This window comes from Canis lupus, chromosome 3, assembly GCF_048164855.1.
Source record: "Canis lupus baileyi chromosome 3, mCanLup2.hap1, whole genome shotgun sequence".
Lineage (NCBI taxonomy): Eukaryota > Metazoa > Chordata > Mammalia > Carnivora > Canidae > Canis > Canis lupus.
In genome coordinates this window covers 72,441,599-72,462,929 of record NC_132840.1, presented here as the reverse complement: position 1 = coordinate 72,462,929, position 21,331 = coordinate 72,441,599, and the positions used below count along the sequence as shown (strand labels likewise).

The window sequence follows — 21,331 nt, the reverse complement described above, 5'->3', positions numbered from 1 at the left end:
CAGTTTCCCTAGCATCATTTATTGAAGAGATGGTCTTTTCCTCATTGTATATTCTTGCTTTCTTTATCATAGGTTAATTGACCATAGAAGTATGGGCTTATTTCTGAACTATCTTCTCTGTTCTATTCATCTTTATAGGGGTTTTTGATTCCAGGACCATACTGTTTTGATTACTATAGCTTTGTAATATAGTTTGATATCTGGGATTGTGATACCTCCAGCTTTGTTCTTCTTTCTCAAGATTGCTTTGACTGTTCAGGGTCTTTTGTGGTTCCATACAAATTTTAGGATTTTTTTCTTCTAGTTCTATGAAAAATCCTATTGATATTTTGACAGGGATTATACTGAATCTGTAGATTGCTTGGGTAGTATGGGCATTTTAACAGTATTAATTCTTTCAGCCAATTAGCATGATATATCTTTCCATTTATTTTTGTCTTCTTCTATTTCTTTCATTATTGTCTTACAGTTTTCAGAGTACAGAAGTTCCATCTCAGTTAAATTTGTTCCTAAGTATTTTATTCTGTTTGATGCAACTGTATATGGGACTGTTTTCTTAATTTCTCTTTCTGCTATTATTAGTGTAGAGAAACACAGTGGATTTCTCTATGTTGATTTTGTATCCTGCAGCTTTCCTGAATTCATTTATTAATTCGAATAGTTTAGTGGAGTCTTAAGGGTTTTCTATTTAGAGTATCATGTTATCCAAATAGCACCAGTTTCACTTATTCCTTACCAATTTGAATGCCTCTTATTACTTTTTCTTGTCTGGTTGCTGCGGTTAGGATTTTCAGTACTTTGATGAATAAAAGTGGTGAGAGTGGGCATCCTTGTGACATTCCTGATCTTAGAAGAAAAGCATTCAGCTTATCACTATTGAATATGATGTTAGCTGTGGATTAGTTATAGATCCCCTTTATTATGTTAAGATATACTCCTTCTATACTGGGTTTGTTGAGAGTTTTATAATGAATGGATGTTGACTTTCGTCCAGTTCTTTTTCTGTACCTATTAAGATGATCGTAGGATTTTTTAACCTACATTTTGTTAATGTCGTATATAGTGTTGGTTGATTTGTATATATTAAACTATCCTTGCATCCCTGGGATGAATCCCACTAGATTATGGTGAACGATCCTTTTAATGTATTTTTCAATACATTTTGCTAATATTTTGTTGAGAATTTTTGCATCTATGTTCATCAGGTACATTGGCCTGTAGTTTTCTTATTTTGTAGTGTCACTTTCTGGTTTTGGTATCAAGGTGATGCTGATAGAATGAATTCAGAAGCATTGCTTCCTCTGCTATTTTATGAAACCTTTGAGAAGAATAGGTATTAACTTATCTTTAAATGTTTTGTAGAATTCATTTGTGAAGCCATCTGGTCCTGGACTTTTTGTTTATTGAGAGTTTTTGATTACTGATTCAATTTAGTTACTAGTAGTTGATCTGCTCATATGTTTTCATTTCTTCCTGGCTCATTCGTGGAAGATTGTATGTTTCTACTAATTTATTCATTTATTATAGGTTGTCTAATTTGTTTGCATGTAATTTTTTGTAGTAGTCTCTTTTAAGCTTATATTTCTGTGGTGTTGGTGGTTACTTCTCTTTCATTTCTGAAATTATTTGAGTCTTCTTTTTCTTGATTTGTCTGTCTAAAGTTTCATCAATTTTATCTTTTCAAAGAAGCAGCTCTTATTTTCATTGATCTTTTCTATATATATATTTTTTGTCTCTATTTCATTTATTTCTGCTGTGATCTTTGTTATTTCCTTCCTTCTACTAAATTGGGTTTTGTGTGTTCTTATTCTTTTAGGTATAAAGTTAGACTGTTTACTTGAGATTTTTCTTGATTCTTGAGTTAGGCCTGTATCTCTCTAAAATTTCCTCTCATAAGTCCTTTTGCTGTGTCCTAAAGATTTTGATCCCATGTGTTTCCATTTTCATTTGTCTCCGGGCATTGTTTTATTTCCCCTTTGATTTCCTTGTTGACCCATTGGCTGTTCAGGAGCATGTTTTTTGCCTCCATGTATTTTTGTTTCTTCCGGTTCTTCTCTTGTTATTGATTTCTGCTTTTATACTCTTGTGATTGGAAAAGATGTTTGATATGATTTCAGTCTTCTTAAATTTATTGAGACTTGTTTTGTGGCCTAACATGGGATCTGTCCTGGTCAATGTTTTATGTACACTTGAAAAAAATGGAGCACAGAAATTCTTCATAGGGCTTCAGTCCTTTCTTCAATGTCATAAGTGCACTTTGAAACCACAGAGTGTATATACTTAACTTTTTGAATATACGTTGACTTTATTCTCTTCTTTGCCTTAAGTTTCTGAAGTTTTTTATTCTTGTATTTTACTTATATTGAAGTTGCTCCCTCTTTTGTGTTTTCCTGTACGTTGGACCAGTGTCTGGTCTGGTAGTGTTCTTCTCCCTGAGCCATGTGAGCCAAACTTGAGCTTATGATAGTGTAGTTTATTTTATTTGTGTCCCTGAATTAGATTGATCCCAGGTTGACATGTGCTGGGGGAATACTCGAGTGTTCCTTAGGATGATGTTAGTTCTAGAAAGCTAAAAAAAGATAATTACTGAATACAAAGTGACTGTAGTTTTTTTGTTTGTTTGTTTGTTTTTATTTATTTATGATAGTCATAGAGAGAGAGAGAGAGAGGCAGAGACACAGGCAGAGGGAGAAGCAGGCTCCATGCACCGGGAGCCCGATGTGGGATTCGATCCCGGGTCTCCAGGATCGCGCCCTGGGCCAAAGGCAGGCGCCAAACCGCTGCACCACCCAGGGATCCCCCAAAGTGACTGTAGTTTTAAAGAAATTGTTAGGCTCTGTCTATTCTTTGGCTTGTGACTTAAAGTATTTGATAATCAAAAGGTTATGATCAGAAAATAAAATATGTTTTAAAGTTAGGGGAGAGTTAAGATTAATTAACTGAAATATTCAGCAAAATTATGTCAACTCTCAGTTATACAGTTTTGTCTATTTGTTTTATTATCTGGGTTTTTTTTCCCCCTTCCCTCCTCTTCCTTCTGGCCATCCAAGTTTTTTTTTGGTTTGCTAGTTTTATTAAGCCCGTTTACCTTAGGTTGAGCATATTAAAGGAAAAGAAGGGAGATCTAAATCTCCTCAGTGTTGGTTTTTTTTTTTTTTTTTTCGTTAGTAGCTCTTGTTAAATTAGGGAAGACAGTAACATAGAAAAAAATGAATTTTTAAATTATTTATAAGTGATGTGTCTTCGTCCATTCTGGCTGCCGTAACAAAATACCACAGCCTGGGTAGCATATGAATAACAGAAATTTATCGCTCACAGTTCTGAAGTGATTATGTAGATCATTAAAATATTTACTCCTTTTAAGTTATATTTGACTACAGCTGTAAACTTTATCATTATATGTAAAGTCTTCATAGTTTACTCTTCTTCAACAACAATTTCAGTGAGTTCTCTGTTTTAGCAAGTAGCTCCGTTCCTGGCCTCTTGACAGTTCACAAAGAGCTGCTGTGAATTCTCAAGCATGTATGTCCTTTTTTATCCTTTTCTCTCTTTTCCTCTTTTTGTCCCTCCCTCTCTGTTCTTGATTAATCAGTGAATCATTTGTAAAACACTGAGTGCCATGTCTCCTCCCAGCACTGTTCTAGGAGGCAAGAAATCAGCGGTGAGAGAAACAGCTTCATCTCTGCTCTTCTGAGCCCTGATGATAATGGAGCTTAGATCCCAGTGAAATTGCCCTGGATGGCAGGAAATAGAAGTAAGGGAGAAAAAGGATCCTATTATTTTCTCATTTTTTTCTCTATTATTTTCTTTTTTATTATGAAATGCTGCATAAATAGTCAGAATTGTGCATTAGCCATATACATATACTTAAATGAAAGTGTACTATAAAGCAAATACCTGTGCAATTACCATTTGGATCAAGAATTAGATCATTTCATCAGCCCAGACTGTGCCTCCCAATCCCAACCTCATCCTTGCTCTAAAATGCAATCACTGTCTTGATTTTTGTGTTTTCCACTTGTATAATGCTTCCCTCAGGACTGTTGCTCCTCGGGGTGCCATATTTATTGGATATAATGTGCAGTGGGGCAACCTTCATATAATTTGTTCTTGAACTATGTATGAATGGAATCATACCAAATATATTATTTTGCGTCTTACTTCACACACTGTGTTTACAAGATTTATCCATGTTTTTATAGCTGTGATTTAGTCACTTTTTTTTCTTTATTGTATTTTATGAGATGAATATACCACAAGTCATTTTTTCCATCATATCCATGATGTATATTTGGAGTTTAGAGCTCTTACCAATAGTTGCATTGAATGTTCTTAAACATTTATCCTTGTTTTACTCCTAAACATTTAAGAGTATAAATGGAGGAGTAAAGTTGCTGGGTTGTACATCGTATCTGTCTCCAGCTTTTACTTGTAATGCAAAACCAGTGTTGCATGTGCCTGAGCGTTTCCATTCCTGCACCCCCTCACCGGTGCTGGCTGCTACTCCACTTTACAAGTTTTGCAGTCTGGTGAGTGTGTGAGTGTGGTTTTAGTGTTTTTATTTTTCTCTCTAATAACAAGGTTGAACTCTTTCCCACATCTTTTGACCTTTTTTGTGATGTGTGCATAAATAAGTCTTCTACCCGTTTTTCTGGTGGGTTGTCTTACTGATTTATAGATGTTTTTGTTTCACTAGTAAGGATGTGAGTCTTTTGTTGTAGTGTTACTAATGTTTTCTTTCATTTTGTGGCTTCTCATTTTACTCTTTTTTTTATTTTTTTTTCATTTTACTCTTTTTTGTTAAGATTTTATTTATTTATTTGAGAGAGAGTGTGAGTGCACAAGTGGGGAAAGGGGCAGAGGGAGAGGGAGAAGGAGAGAAAATCCCAGGCAGACTCTTCGCTGAACATGGAGCCTGATTCAGGACTCGATCTTAGGACCCTGAGATCACAACCTGAACCAAAACCAGGAGTCAGACGCTTAACAAACTGAGCCACCAAGGCGCCCTTCTCATTTTACTCTTTTTAAAACGTCTTTCAGTGAATAGATATTTTAGTATAATTTTTATGTAACCAAATTTACCACTTTTTCCTTTATGATGAGTACTTTTTGTTTCTTAAGAAATCCTTCCAGGGCAGCCTGGGTGGCTCAGCGGTTTAGTGCCGCCTCCAGCCTAGGGCGTGATCCTGGAGACCTGGGATCGACTCCCACATCGGGCCCCCTGCATGGAACCTGCTTCTCCCTCTGCCTGTGCCTCTGCCTTTCTTTCTCTCTCTCTCTCTCTGTCTCTGTCTCTCGTGAATAAATAAATAAAATCTTAAAAAAAAAATTCCTTCCATCGCCTGAGGCTATAAAGATATTCACCTTTATTATTTTATAACACTGTAGTAGTTTTACCTTTTGCACTGAGTCTGTGATCCACCTGGAATTGATTTGAGTATATAATGTGAGGAAGGTGTCCTATTTAATTTTTTTTCATATGGAAAACCAGCTGTTCCTGTGCCATGTATTGAAAAATCCAGCCTTTTCTCAGTGATATGTAACTTCTTTCCAGTGTACTGTTTTTAAAGAAACATGCAGTATGCCTCAAGCATTTTATGACTTTGGGAATTACATAAGCAGAGTTAAAGGGTTGAGAGTGAAGAATAAAATGAAAAACAATGTAATAACTAAGGAATTTGGAAATGTAAAAATAGTTATGGGTGTACATTTATCTCAATATAAACATACACAAGATGCTGAAAATATAGTGTGGGTGTGGGCTTTGAGGGCATCCAGGCTGGCATTAGGGGCTTGGTTTCATTAATGGGAATTTTTTTTTAACTTCAAATTTGGGGGGATCCCTGGGTGGCGCAGCGGTTTGGCGCCTGCCTTTGGCCCAGGGCGCGATCCTGGAGACCCGGGATCGAATCCCACGTTGGGCTCCCGGTGCATGGAGCCTGCTTCTCCCTCTGCCTGTGTCTCTGCCTCTCTCTCTCTCTCTCTCTCTCTCTCTCTCTCTGACTATCATAAATAAATAACAAATTTTTTTTAAAAAACTTCAAATTTGGGCATGTTACTTAACAAACCTCACTTTCTTGGACATAAAACAAAAATAATGCTCATCTTAATGAAGTAATAAATACGTGGCAGTCACACAGCACTTGACAGAGGGTCCTTTACAAAACTTCTCCTTCCTTTGTCCTATATAATTGAGAGTGCCGCATAAATGGGAAAAGTGCTCTGAGAGAAACCAGGCCAGTCCAGTTCTAGGTTTTCCCAGATACCAGACTCTTTCCAGGGTTATGCCACTCAGCTGCATGGCCAGGTGGCTCCTTTCTAGGTACCCTGACTGAACTGATAATTGAGAACTGTTGTTTATTACTTGTCCTCAGACATGGTCAGAAATACCTTATTGTGCTCCCAGTATGATGTCTAGGTAATTGAGAATGAATCTGGATTATGTCTGTAGCCCAGTCCTACAATGTAGCATTTCATTAAGACAAACTGACAAATAGAAATTCTGAGGGGGAATGATCCCATTTCTAGTCTTGAGTAATTATGTCACCCTACTTTTCCCCAAGACGCAGGTCACAATTACTTGGGTAACATTATATTTCACTATAGACCACCTTTCCTTCTTTGACGTGCTTTTCTCCTGTTTCAGCTTCTTTGTTGTAATGATCTTTCTGTTTGCTTTTGGCTGCATCTTCTTTCTCTTCCTGCACCTAGAGAGCAGGAAGTACTTTGGGGTGCATTCTAAGCCTTAATTCCCAGCCATCCTTTTTTCTACACTTATTCTTTTAAAAAAAATGCTTATCCATTCAATACTATGACTCAGTTCCTCAGAACATGTCAACTTGAATTTCTTCTCACCTCCTTTAACTCAAGATATAACAAAAATATTTTTTTTCTTCCCAAACCAACTACTACTCTCTAGGCTTTCATGTAGCCAGACGTGCATGGTCATGCTCTCTACTTTCCCCTCCTTTTTATCTCATGTGTTCAGCTTGTCTTAGTACTGTCCAGTCTTTTTTCAAAGTATTTTTTGAAAATACTTGTTCTTTATCACAGGCCTTCCTCTTCACCTCACATCTTATCTAGTCTTGATTTCAGGTTAATTTTACTGTATCACCTGTTCTCTCTAAAAGTTCCATTGACTCCTCATTGCCAGTAAGAGTGGTCTTCAAACTTCTGCAGAAAGAATTATGTTTTGTTTGTTTACATTCAGATGTCTAAATTATTTCCAGGAGATCCAGTAAGGCTGAAGCGAGGTTTGTGGATCCCTCTACATTTTCTAAAACTGTATTGGTGATTCTGATTTGCAGAGAGGATGAAAATCAGTGGTTAGGAAAGGACAAGGGAATGGGACAGGTGGTGCTTTTGATTCGATGTAAGTAATTATCAGGATTATATTTTTGTATTTGGGTGGTAGATTCACTGGTGTTCATTGCATTAATAAAAATAACTATTTATAAAAGAAAACACAGGGATGAATCTTCACAACTATGGGTTAGGCATGGTTTCTTAGATATGACACCATGAGCATAAGTGACCTTAGAAAAAGCTAGGTAAAGTGGAGTTCATCCAAATTAAAAACTTTTGTGCCATCAAAGGACACAATAAAGAGAGTGGGGGGGGGGGGAATTCCATAGAATGGGAGAAAATACTTGCAAATCATATCAATGAACTTGCATCCAGGGAATATAAAGAACTCTTACAGCTTAATAGTGAAAAAACAACCCAGCCTAACAATGGGCAGAGGACTTGGGTAGACATTTGTCCAAAGAAGATATACCAGTGATCAATAAGTACATGAAACAATGCTCAACATTATTAGCCAATAGGGAAATACAAACCAAAATCATAGTGAGATACCACATACCCCTGTAGGATGACTGTAATTAAAAAGAAAAATGGCAGTAACAAGTATTGGCAAGGATGTGGAGAAGTTGGAATAGTGGTACATTGGTAGGAATGCAAAGTGTGGCAGCCACTTTGGATGAAAGTTTGGTCAATTCCTCAAAAATTTAAACATGGAGTTACCATACCATATGACCTAGCGATTCCATTCCTAGATATATAGATAGAGAGATAGGGATAGATACACCCTAAGAAGTGAAAACATACACTCACAAAAAACATACAAGAATGCTCATAGTAGCATTATTCATAATACTAAAAAGTAGAACTAACTTGAATGTCTGTCAGCTGGTGAGTGGATAAATAAAATGTGGTATAACCGTATCATGGAATATTATTTAGTGGTAAAGAGAAGAACAAAGTACTGGATTGATATATGCTAGCTACAACATGGATGAGCTTTGAAAACATTATGCTAAGGAAAAGAAGCCAGACACAAAGTCTACATATTGTAGGAAATATCCAGAATAAGCAAGTTCACAGAGACAGAAAGTTAATTACTGATGGCCTGGGGCTGAGCTCAGCAGTGGGAGAGTTGGAGGGGGGGGGGGGGGGATTGGGGGCTGACTGCTGATGGGCATAGGGTTTCTTTTTAGGGTGATGAAAATGTTCTAAACTTGATTGAGGTAATGGTTGTACAACTATGAATATATTAAAAGCCACTGAACAGTACACTTTTAAGTGGGTGAATTTTATGGAATGTGACATTTATCTCAGTAAGGATAGTGAACAAAAATCTGAGTAGAAACAGGCCACATGTGGAGCAAGGATGAGACTGTGTCCCCACCTGCCCCATGCTGCCTCCAAAACAACCCAGCAGTAGGGAGTTACTTCCCAAAACTACCAACAGAACCCAAAGTAGACTGGTTTGAGTTTTAACTGCTTTCATTTTTTTTCCCTCCAGTCTTTTTAAAATGTGTAGCAAAATGCCCCTCCTAGGTAAGCAGCTAAGAGGATAAAGAGGAGGTATTCTTCCCATTTCCGTTAGCCAGTCCCTGGAGTGTAGATTAAAAGGAACTAGATTCTCAAAATGAGTTCCAGATTTAGTATGTGAATGACTTGAGGTTTCTCCCACATCAGTAACTTAAATCTTCAGAAAGTAAGTTATGTTATAGGTGGATGGACAATGAGCCAGCCAGAGTTGTAACTTACAAGCCGCACAGCAGTATTGAAGACGGATGTGAAATACTTGTGAGGAGGTTCCAGTAGGGAAGCTAGGACAGCCGTCTGCTGTCGGTGAAGCTGTGAATTTATAGTGATGTGTGCATTGGACAAGGAGGGTGGGTCACACTCTGTTAGGTTTGATACATTAAAGAATGAATTGAGATACCCCAGGATCATTCATTGGAGGAAGCTGGCTTTAACGGGAAAAAATAAAGTCACAGCAGGCAAGGAGAGGCAGATTTTGCTTAAATGTGCAGTTACGGGTGGCAACAACATGTGAAGTGGTTACAGGAGACCCCTTGACTGGTTTACAAGACTAGAGAATTTTTTGGTTGTAATAGGAAATAAGAGCAAGCAGGGCGGGGGCAGGGGGGGGAGGTTGTTGCTGAATATTACTAAAATCTTGCTGTTGGTCATCAGTCCAGCTGTTGAAGCCACCGCTCTGGTTGTAACACACTGTTGAAGCAGGTGCATCCCCAGATGCGGATCCCTGTAGTTGTCAGGCCTGATCATATCATTCATTGTTGCGTGCTCATTTCTCATACCAGCACCTCTAAGCTTATAGCCACCACTAACGATGGTTCCCTTTGAGATTGTTTCCTTTGTAAAGACTTCCTGTTTGGCAGATAGAATAAACACACTCATGCCATTAAGTTTGTGCCTTCCCCTCCGCAGCAGAGTAAATGGGTAAAAAGGTTACTGATTGTAGATCATCCATGGTTCAAAATGAGAAATGTCCTGTATATTTTAAGCTGCTTTTTAGGAAAATTTAAAACCTTATGCTTTTAATTAATTGGTTGCCCTATTGTGTTCTCCATTCAAAATACAAAATACTCCACGTTTCTCTCTTCTGGATTTGCTTACCGGTCACACCAACGTCAAGGTGCATCCGTTATCACAGACAGTATCTGCACGTCTCTTCCACGTGGTGCAGAGGAAGGCCAGCCATGGAAAAGGATCTGTGAAGTCTACAAGCCAATTATAATAAAACAAAATAATTACGGATCCTCTTTCTAGAAAATTCCCAAAGACATCTGCTTTGCTGAATCTCATTTGTTAGGATTTTTAACAACCTATCCTCACTCTTGCAAGCAAAATCTTAACAGGGTTCAGTGCACACAGACTTTAGTAAATTAAAGTTACTGGCTTTTAAAAATTGATGGAGCTTTAAATGCAGTTGCATTCATAGTGAACATTTACTAAGTACCTATTGTGTTTAAACTCTGTTATACTGGGTAATCTGAGAGAGTCGGAGATGAATAAGGCATTCTTAAGGAACTAGAAAGAGTGTGTATTTCAGGGGCTAGAAGAATAGGATATGTATATGTGGAAATAACCAAAATAAGGGAGAAATACAAGGTAATGGGGGGTACAGAGAGAGGCTATCAGGAGATCAGGGAAGACTTGACAGAAGAGGCATTTATTTCCTGTTGATGAAAGGATATTCAATTTCTTATAGAAGTAGCTGTAAATGTTTCTAATAATGGCCCTGACCTCTAAGCCCCTTGTGATCATGACGTTAATTTTAGAACTGTAGGCAGGAGGGCTAAGAGGTAGAGGCTCTAGTGGCTGGCCGGCTGCCGTTATAAGGATGAGAGGGCTCCAGGAGCCAGAAAGTCACAGGGTCAGCCAAGGGATTTTCTTGCCATTTCAGTCAGTGACCCTTTCTTGAGTCCTGGCTCTATATGAGAGCACTGTGTGAAAACAGTGAGTACTGCTGTACTCCTCCCGTTTACTTACTAGTGGGGCTAAGCACACAACACAACTAAGTGTAAGATACGACAGAGTATTTGGGGTATAGAGGTATAATGAAAGGGCTACGGAAGCACAGAGGAGGAAGCCATTGACATAGCCTTTTGTGGTGGAAATCAGTTAAGGCTTCATACAGGAAGTAATATTTGACTGGACCTTGGAAATGAGCGATCTTTCAAATGTGGGAAAGAAAGGAAAAGGCATGGCACAGAGAGGAAGCAGCCAAAGGCAGGCATGTGAGCAGAGGATGGAGCAGGCTAGCAATGCTGAAGGGCGGGAGAAGTTGGACAGATGGGTGGGCTGGGCCCAGAGGAGCTGAAGGACATGGCTCAGAGGGTTACACTGTTCTCTGAGCAGGTGGGAGCCACCTGTATTTTTGAGTGAGGAGTTAACGCAGCATGATTTGCGTGACTGTCCCCGCTGTGAATGGGTGGCCTAGAGAGAAATGAATTGGAGGTAGTGAGCTATGCATGAGCCTTGGTCGCAGAGAACATGAGTATGAGCTGAGGTGTAAGGAGTGGAAATAAAAGGAAGGAAATGGATTTGGGACACACTGAACAGGGTAGAGGCAGAAAAAGTTTTATTACCAGTTTTGGAATGGGAAATAAGAGGGAGCAGGGAAACGCCAGTGCTCCCAGATGGTGAGTTTGAGCTCTTTCTTCCCAGGTAAATATTAGAAGTTCATATCAGGAGTGGAGCCAGGACCAGAGATAGCAATTTGGAGAATTATTACCAAACAAATGATAATGGAAGCTATGGGAACAGAAGAGTCAGCCTTAGAACAAGGAGAGAGAGAGGCAAAATCGGCACAGAACTTGCAAGAAAATACGTAATGTAGAAGAAAGAAGGGAGCAAAGCAAATAGCAGATAGAGACAGAGTTGTCTTTTTTTTTAATTTGTTTTTACTGAAGTTTGATTTGCCAACATATAGTGTAACACCCAGTGCTCATCCCGTCAAGTGCCCTCCTCAGTGCCGGTCACCCAGTTACCCACCCCCCACCTCCCCTTTTGTAGCCCTTTGTTCTCATGGTAGGAGTCTCTCGTGGTTTGTCTCCCTCTCTAATTTTTCCCACTCAGTTCCCCTCCTTTCCCTTATATTATAATCAAGGGGCGTAAAACTAGGAAGGGGAGAGTAGGGAGTCACTCTGCATTTTCAGGCACCATGACTGCGGGGAATGTGGTAGGCCTGGGCCAGGAGGGAGCTGGCCTCCCGACGAGTTGTGAGTTGTTAGTGTAAATACTTACATACATGAAAGTATTCAGAAGTCTACAACTCTCTGTCCCTTCGGCCTGCCATCCTTGCTCATTTTCTGAGCATTCCTCTCCACACCTTACCTCTCCTGTTGCCCATCGGTTCTCTCTTAAAACAGCAAGAAGGGAAGAAAAGTAGGGGGGTAGTTGAAGCACAAAGGGACTTGGAGTTAAATGTAGATGCTCTTGTTTCAGTGTGTAATTAAGTCGCCTATCCTTTCCTTCGAAAAAGCCACCTTCATGATAATAACACGACTTTATCTAAATTTTCAAGTCGCTGTGTCTCCCATGGTCATAAATGGGTTTGTCATAGGAAACAAAAATGATAGGAAAATTCTGGGTCCAGATGAGTGGGCTTACATGTAGTTACTGACTCTGACACGATCTTAACATCACTACCCAAAGTCACTTCTGTTCTGAAAGGAACAGGCTCACTTGGCTCACCCGGCAGAGGTTCCCAAAGGGAGTGGTATTGGTTCTGCTGACATAACCCCATTACTCGTACTTTTTTTTTTTTAATTTTTATTTATTTATGATAGTCACAGAGAGAGAGAAAGAGAGAGAGAGAGGCAGAGGGAGAAGCAGGCTCCATGCTCCGGGAGCCTGACGTGTGATTCGATCCCGGGTCTCCAGGATCGCGCCCTGGGCCAAAGGCAGGCACCAAACCGCCGTGCCACCCAGGGATCCCCCATTACTCGTACTTTTAGTTAACCAGGGATCTTCTGTGTTCCAGGTCACCTTTGTCTCCCTCTCACTATTATGTTCAGTTCAAGTGGCTGCTTGTAGAGTTTCCAAATGTTCTTTTTTCACATTTGATACTCAAATGTAACGATCCAGAGCCTTTATTTGGTGACTAGAAGCTAGTAACATGAGTTGTGTGTGTTGTCTTTCTAGATTTTGGCTTCAGTAACCTGTTCACTCCCGGGCAGCCACTGAAGACCTGGTGTGGTAGCCCTCCCTACGCTGCACCCGAACTTTTTGAAGGAAAGGAATATGATGGGCCCAAGGTGGACATCTGGGTATGTACTGTCTTCTCTTAGCCCCCACTGGGTGTTTATCCTGCGCTGGTAACAGCTGCCTTCACCCTGGGTGACACCAAATGCTGCATGCACTTTGAGACCTTGACTTCCTGTTCTTTGAATTCCCGATTCCATGTGCAAAGCCTTTCCTCCAGCTCTTTTCTTTTGGACTGAGCCACAGATTTCAGACTTCCCCCTTTTGCATCTGCAAAACAAGCCCAAGAGCAAGCTTGGATGGGTGCCCTGGCCAAGAACAGAGATTCTTTCTGTTGTTGCCACTTGCCTTCTCCCTAGAGGATGAGTACTGAGAGAAATTCTAGATACGTGGCCCAAAATTAATGTTGAGAAGCAAAGAAGAATGTCAGCTATCCTAAAGCTGATTGGCCTTGACAATTCCCCATATTATTTCTGACCAAGAAAGAAGAAAAAGCATGTTCCATTATCTTGTGCGTGACTCACTATTGTCTTCATACACACACTGTAATGGCCTCTCGTTTCCTCCGATGCGATTAATCGTATGTGCTCTCTGTTTGGGACACAGAGCCTTGGAGTCGTCCTCTACGTGCTTGTGTGTGGTGCCCTGCCGTTTGATGGGAGCACACTGCAGAACCTGCGGGCCCGGGTGTTGAGTGGGAAGTTCCGCATCCCATTTTTTATGTCCACAGGTAAGGGAGTGACCAGCACCTCGCAGTGACTGGGTTTATAGGAGTTAGACATGCTGACTTACTGTGGGGATCGAGTCATGGAGCACAAACAGCCCACGTAACAACCTTTCTTACCCCAGTTTGCTGTATTGGTGCCTCCAGAAGCAAGGATCTCTAGGAACATAGTGTACAGGCTGTTGCGTCAGGGGGCCCAGTCTGAGGTGGCCTGAGTTTGGCGCCGAGCTCTGCATGTAGCTACTTGTGTTGTGTGGCCAGTTGCCAAGTCTGTCTGAGCTTTAGTTACCTTATCTGTGAATGGCCTGTAGTTTTGTGAGGCTATTACTCTGAAGACTCCATTAAATATTCCATGGAGAGAGTCAACAGCCCATCATAGAGTTGCAAGGCAATAAATATTCCTGTTCCACCCTGTCTTTGGCCCCCTTTCCCACCCTTTCTCACAATAATATCTCCACATACTGGGGCCCTGCGGAGATGAGCGGTAAATGCCCAGGATGGAGGCAGGCTTTGCACCTCACTCTTGCTGCTACACTTCCTACTTCCATGACATTTATCCCCCAGACTCAAAGAAAAAAGTATTTTTTAAATGAGTGAGTGGTGGGGTAGTAAGTGGCTCTTGGAAAGAGGTAACACTCTAGACAGACACCAAATACACAGAACCTCTAGTGTTTCATCACCTTTTCTATGCACGTGAGAAAGGAGCAGCTTAGAGACTGTGCAGTGAGCACCCTCATTCATTTCGCTTAACCACATTTTCAATTTAAGGAATGGCACACAGAGTGTATGGCCCATGTTGGCAACACAGCATAAGCACATTGCATTTTAGAGTGAATAGAAGACCCTTTTTCTAGATTTGCTTCAAGTCTCCTTAGAATTAATGGCTTAATAGAGTGTCTGATAATGATGAGTGAAAATGAAAAGTAAAAAAAAAAATTAAAAAAATTAAAAAAATAAGAAAATGAAAAGTAAAATAGAGAAGATGGTCAGGGCTGGTGGGTGGGAGAGTATTTGCAAAGGTACAGCCAGGGAACCCCTTTACTGCAAAAGCGACATGTGAGCACAGACATAGAGAAGGTGAGAAAAGGAGCCACACAGCCTAAGGATGAGCTCTCCAGCTTGGGAGGAGCGGCCAGTGCAAAGATCCCTGGGAGGGAGTGTGCTGGAGTGTTTAAGGAGCAGGCCAGGGGCCTCTGGGCATGAAAGAGGTGATGGGTCAAGAGAGATAAGGTCAGAGAGGTGAGAGAGAGCTTGCTTTTAGGGCCCATTCAATGCAAAGACCTGAGTTTTTACCATGAGCCAAATGCCAAGGATCAGAGGGCATTGACAGAAGAATGATCTCATAATCTGACTTTTGTTTTTTTCCTAACTTTTATTATCAAAATTTTCAAACACACACAAAAAGTCAAAAACATTTGACTTTGAATTTTGGTGGTTGTGTTTTATTTTGTTTTTTTAAATCACTTTGGCGGGGGATCCCTGGGTGGCTCAGCGGTTTGGCGCCTGCCTTTGGCCCAGGGCACGATCTGGGAGTCCCGGGATCGAGTCCCACGTCAGGCTCCCGGCATGGAGCCTGCTTCTCTCTCCTCCTGTGTCTCTGCCCACCCCCCTCCCCACCATGTCTATCATAAATAAATAAATAAATCGCTTTGGCTGCTCTGCTGGTTAAAAGGGCTAGGGGCTAGAGGAAAAGAGACTTTTGCAATAATCCAAATGAGAGATACTCGTGGCTTGTTCCCAGACATGGTGCGGAGGTAGAGACGGTAAGAAGTGGTCAGATTCAAGAGATACTCCATACTTTGTGGCAGGCACCGTTCAAAGCATTTTATAAACATTGACTCATTTTGTTATTATGACAACCCTATGAGATTTGTAAGTCTATCACCTCCATGTTACAAGTGATAAAACTGAAGCCAGGACACGTTTAGCAATTTTCCCAAGATAAAACAGCTACGAAGTGGCTAAACTAGAATTTGAACCTAGGCAGTCTGGTTCCAACAGCACTTATGCTGGATTTGATGTGAGAGAAAGGGTCACTAAAGGTAAACTCCAGGAGTTTTGGCTTGACCAACTGCAAGGATGAATTTATTGCTAACTGAGATGGGAACAGCTAGAGAAGAATGCTTACATTTTGGAGAGATGTTTTAGATAATTTAGTTTGAGATGTGCATTGTAGCTCTCAGCTGAGATCTGGTGTAGGCAGTCGAATCTAGGGCTGTAGCTTAGTTGAGAGTTTTGGGCCAAGGATGTATATTTACAAATCATCAGAGTATAGATAATATTTACAGCTTTGAGATGAGATCACTTTGTAGGCAGTGATTATAAAGAAGAGGACCAGGGGTTAATCTCCAGGCCACACTAATGGTCAGAGATCAGGAAGATGATGAATGATCGGCACGGGAATTGCTAGCAAGGTGTGCCAGAGGGTCTGCCGTTCTAGAAAATAAGGGAAAAGGTGTTTAAGGAAGAGAGACTGAGGAATTGCCAGGTGAGAGATGAGTGGGAGCTGAACATGGGAAGCAGGAATGTGACGAACAGAGATGACATTGGAGGATGGTTTTGGTGGAGGGGCCGGAGGACAAACCTAATTCATGTGGCTACAACAGAAAAGGAATGGAGGCAAAATAGCAAAAAGAAATAGGCACAGCTATCCCCAATTTTACTATAAAAGGAAGCAGAGCCTGGGGCCAGCGGATTGCTCTGGCCAGTCACCAGTGATCCTGTCATCATCCACTGGGTGTCCTTGGTGCTTATCTTCATGACTGTCCAGCAGCACTTAGCACCGACCCACTCCTTACTTTTCTTTCTTTTTAAAAAAAATAAATAAATAAACTTTTTTTTTTAGGTCAGCTTTAGGTTCACAACAAAAATGAACAGAAAGTGCAGCCAGTTCCCATATACCGATGTTCCCTCACACTCGTAGCCTTACTCATGATCGGTATCCCACACCAAAGTAGAATATTTGTTATATTCAGTCATCCTACATCAACACTACATCAGATTATCATCCAAAGGCCATAGTTTACATTAGCCCTCACCCTTGGTGTGCATTCTGTGGGTTTACACAAATATATGATGACATGTATCCACTGTTATACTATCATACAGAATAGTTTCACTGCCCTAAAAATCCTCTGCACCTGTTGACCCACTCCCCCAACCTCTGGTAACCACTGATCATTTTATGGTCCCCCTAGTTTTACCTTTTCTAGAATGTCATATATAGTAGTTGGAATCCTACAGTATGTGTAGTCTTATTTCATTTAGTAATATCCACATAAGGTTCCTCTCTGGCTTTTCAGGGCTTGATTGCTCATTTCTTTTTAATGTTGTTTTATCCCATTTATCCATTTACCCACTGGACATCGTGGTTGCTTCCACATTTGGACAGTGATGAATAAAGCTGCTGTAAACTCCATGTACAGGTTTTTGGTGTGGACATACGTCTTCACCTTCTTTGGCTAAATACCAGGAAGTATGGTTGCTGGATAAAATGGAAGAATATGTTTAATTTTGTAAGAACTGCCAAGCTGTCTGTCAAGGTAGCCGCAGCATTTTACATTCCCACCAACAGTGAGAGTTCCCAAGAGTTCCTGAGCTCTGCATCCTGGCCAGTATTTTATATTTTGCTTTGGAGTTTTGCTGTGCTAATAGATGCATAGTGGTTTCTTATTACTTTAATTTGCAGTTCTCTAATGATGCATAATGATGAGCATCTTTTCATATGTGTATTTACCATCTGTCTGTCTTTTGGTGACTTGTCTGTTCAAGTGTTTGGCCCATTTTTTAATCAGGTTGTGTGCTTTCTTATCTTGGAGTCACTCCCCACTTTCTGAAACACTTTTTTCTCACTGTTTCTCAGACACTACATTCTCCAGTTTTCCTCCTGTGTCTGTGGATGCACCTTCTCAGTCATCTCTGCCAGATTGCTTTTTCTCTGTTCACCCTTGAAGTTTTTTTCTTTTTATACCATCTTTCTGAGCCATCTTACAGCCATGGCTTCATTGAGGACTGTGATGTTCAGTCCCCTATTAACGCTCAGTTAACTCTCTGGCCCAGACCTCTTCTCTGAGATGAAGGATGACCTAGCCAACCCATTGCTACTGATCAACTTCACTTTTATGTCTTGAATTCACATCAATAGAAACATTTCAAAACTGACTAACTCTCCCCTCCCTATCCTTGGTTGCCTATCCTAGTGAATGAATGGCAGGCGTTACCATGTGAGCAAGGCAGAAACTAGCCTGATTGCTCTGTCTCACTGTTGTCACAGCTGATCAGTTACCAGATCATGTCCATTCAGCCCTCCTTTCATGTAGCTACTTCTATAATGGCTCTTGCCTAGGAGAAAAAATAGCCAACTAGTGGGTTTCTGGCTCTCGTCTTGTCCTTCCCTGATCCATTCTCCACATGCTGTATGAAGAATCTTTCTAAAATAAACAACACACACGCGCACAGATCTGATCATACCATTTTTCAGCTTAAACTTTTCAGTGGTTTGCTTCTGAAATGGTTTGCCTCTAGGCTAAAGTTCATTTCTTAATGTGGCAGGGCCTCTGACTTTTAAACATTTTGACCATGACCGCAGTAAAAAATGTTTCATGCTGTGACCTGAAACCTGCACATATCCATACTCCTGAACAGAAGTTGCTTTTTAAAAACAAAACTTGCCTTCATTATATGCAGTACACTCCAATATATTTTGTTCTGTTACATTAAAAACTACTGATTAGGAGATCCCTGGGTGGCTCAATGGTTTGGCCCCTGCCTTCGGCCCAGGGCATGGTCCTGGAGTCCCGGGATCGAGTACCACATCAGGCTCCCTGCATGGAGCCTGCTTCTCCCTCTGCCTGTGTCTCTCTCTGCCTCTCTCTCTGTGTCTCTCCTGAATAAATAAAATATTTTTAAAAACCCCTACTGATTATAACTTACTCTATTGATGTCATGACTGCTGTTTGAAAAACAGTGGTCTAGGAATACCTTATGACCTGGTGCCTACCATCTCTGCAGCCCCAGCTCCCCTTCTCTACCTGGTCAGCCTGACTTCCTCCCACTTCCCGGAACAAGTGATGTTCTGTGGAGCAGTTCCCTTTGCCCAGAATACTTCTTCCTCCTCCAGCCCGACTCCACCCACTCCTGTATTCTTGAATAAGAAACTCACATGCTAGAAAAAGAATCAAGATAATTTCTACCAGTCTTCAGATCTCTGGGCTATTTTTTTTTAAATCATGAGACTTACCAAACTTTTTATTGTAATTACTTCTTTTATTGTACATCTTCCACACCAGACTGAGCTTAGAGAAATATAGATAAAGTGTGTTTCTTCACAGTTGTCTAGAGCCTAGCATAGTATCTGGCATGTAGCAGGACTTAGTAAATAGTAAGTAGATAGTAAATAGAATGCTATTTAAAATCTTTCAATGGTTTGCATTTACACTTAGAATGAAGTTCAAAAAGCCATTATCATGATGGGCAACAAGGTATAGCCGTGATTGGCCTGCCTCTTTCATCTCATTTCCTGCTACTGTTCACCACAAGTTCTGAGCACCAGTCACAGAGGCATCCTCAGTTTCTCAGACTCACCAAGCACACACATTCCTGTTCCCTCAAATATCCATATGGCTTACTTCCTCATTTTACTTGAAGTTTCTGTTTAAAAGTCCCCTCAGAGAGGCCATTCCCAACTACCCTTCATTATTCTCTTTCGAACTCCACTTCATTTTTTACATGGCATGTACCACTGCCTGACTTCATTTATTTATTGTGTCCCTATTCCATGTGCCCACTGCCTCTTGACTGTAGTAAACTTTTGTTTTTGTTCACTGCTCAGTTTATTCCCAGGGCTTAGGAAAGTGCCTGCGTTCTAGTGGCACTCAGTATTTGTTAAATGAATGAACAAATGCCTGTGTAGTTTCATTAAAATGCTAATTATTAAAACTCTCCCAGAATGTACATTCGTTTTCAAATAATAACAGTAATAGTGATTTACATTTCTTTAGAACTTTCAAGTTCACAAAGTATTTCCTATACTTGATCTAATTTGAGCTGGATAACTGTACTCTCTGGGATTGGTATTGATACATACTATTTTAGCATTTTGCCATTGAAGTTTAAAGAAATTATTTGACTTGCCTAAAGCCACACAGTTAATAAATGACTAACATAGTCATTTATTCAGTGTTTGTTTGACGACACCACACTGTTGCAAAGAAAGGGCCAGATAAACAAACCACTTCCTCTGCTTTTCCAGTGTCCACAGTATTTCCTGTGAGCAGCTTGGATTCCCCCTGCCCTCCACCCCTGTCCCCTTGCATCATGGCAAAAGATGGGTACTCCAGCCTTACCAGAGCTGGCTTCAGATAGTGGATGCTGGTAAAAAAAGCCTATCATGCTATCAACGACATTTATCTATTAGTGCCTAGAAATAAACCACATAGCATTTTAACTACTTAGAAAGAACTAATATTTATAATAAAATTTAACACGAAAGTTTAAAGACTCAGAGAATGTCAATCTTATTACCCTAATTGTGCTTACTTTTTCATCTTAGACAAGTAATTTCGTAAGTTGGAATAAGCATTTTCATAAAATGAAGTACAGAGAATGAGAAACCACCAGTCTAGGAAATGAGTAGACAGTTCTGTGTTAGCCATCTGAGCTTTCCTGCCGTCGGGGACACACCTGTTTGGCCGTGCCTAACACCACAGCCCTAAACCCCAAGGCCCAGCAGACAGTGCCGTCATAAGGACAAGGCATAGGAGCAAAGGAACTCATATAGCTGCCTAATCTTTTCCTAGCTCAGACCTCATAGTACCATAAAGTTTCAAGTTCACATGAAGGAAACCTCCAGGCTGTCTCCAAGTTCCTTCTCTGCTTACACCTCTAGTTTCTGGGCACGGTGGCCCCTCAGCAGAGCTAGAGTGAACTCTGAGGCTGGAGCTAGCTACTTTCCAGCTGTGAGCTCGGCTCTTCCTGTGCTGCAGCAGATACGGGATTGAAGAAAGTCCTGAAGAGCCAGATCTTTTCTTTTCTCAGGCTGGTGTCATAGACTTGAGCCTAGTTGATCCATTTTTCTGCCTAGAGGATTTAGATGCTCCAGCAGAGCTGCTGTTCTCTAAATTAGCACTTGGGAGGCCAAACGCATAAGGCCACACCATCTCTAGCTGCTTCTAACGGAGTTGAATTCCAGAATATCTGCAGCTGTGTGGGTCCATGCTGTACAGATGGACACAGTTAGTTCAAGAATTCTAAACTCTCTGTTGTCAGTAATGTGTGGAATGAAGCGTCCTCACAGCTAGTGGATATTTCTGTGCCTCGCCTTGTGTGTTTGATATAGGCTTCCTTCCACCAACATCCCGAGATCCATTAAAGACCTGATTCCAAGTTGGAAGATAGTGGTATATTTAAAAGATGATTTTTTCGAGGCTGAACGATTTTGTACTACCTAGTTTTATAATTAGCGTGTATGTCTTCCCCTCTCCCCTAGAATATAAGCTCCTTTATATCAGAACTGTATTCTGTGCATCATCATCTCCCATAAAACCTGACAGCACCTGGTATTGGTATAAACATGCAGTAATTATC

The 21,331-nt window shown here is 40.7% G+C and overlaps 1 protein-coding gene across 11 annotated transcripts in view; it reads left to right on the top strand.

Moving 5' to 3' along the window:
• The window catches only part of SIK3 (SIK family kinase 3), a 241,726-nt gene that overhangs the window by 177,522 nt on the left and 42,873 nt on the right, over positions 1 to 21,331 (top strand). For all 11 annotated transcript variants that reach the window (XM_072822143.1, XM_072822140.1, XM_072822149.1 and 8 more), the window contains exons 5-6: positions 12,964 to 13,088; positions 13,630 to 13,753. In XM_072822143.1, coding sequence (XP_072678244.1) covers positions 12,964 to 13,088; positions 13,630 to 13,753 — 249 coding nt within the window. The remainder of the gene's footprint in view (positions 1 to 12,963; positions 13,089 to 13,629; positions 13,754 to 21,331) is intronic.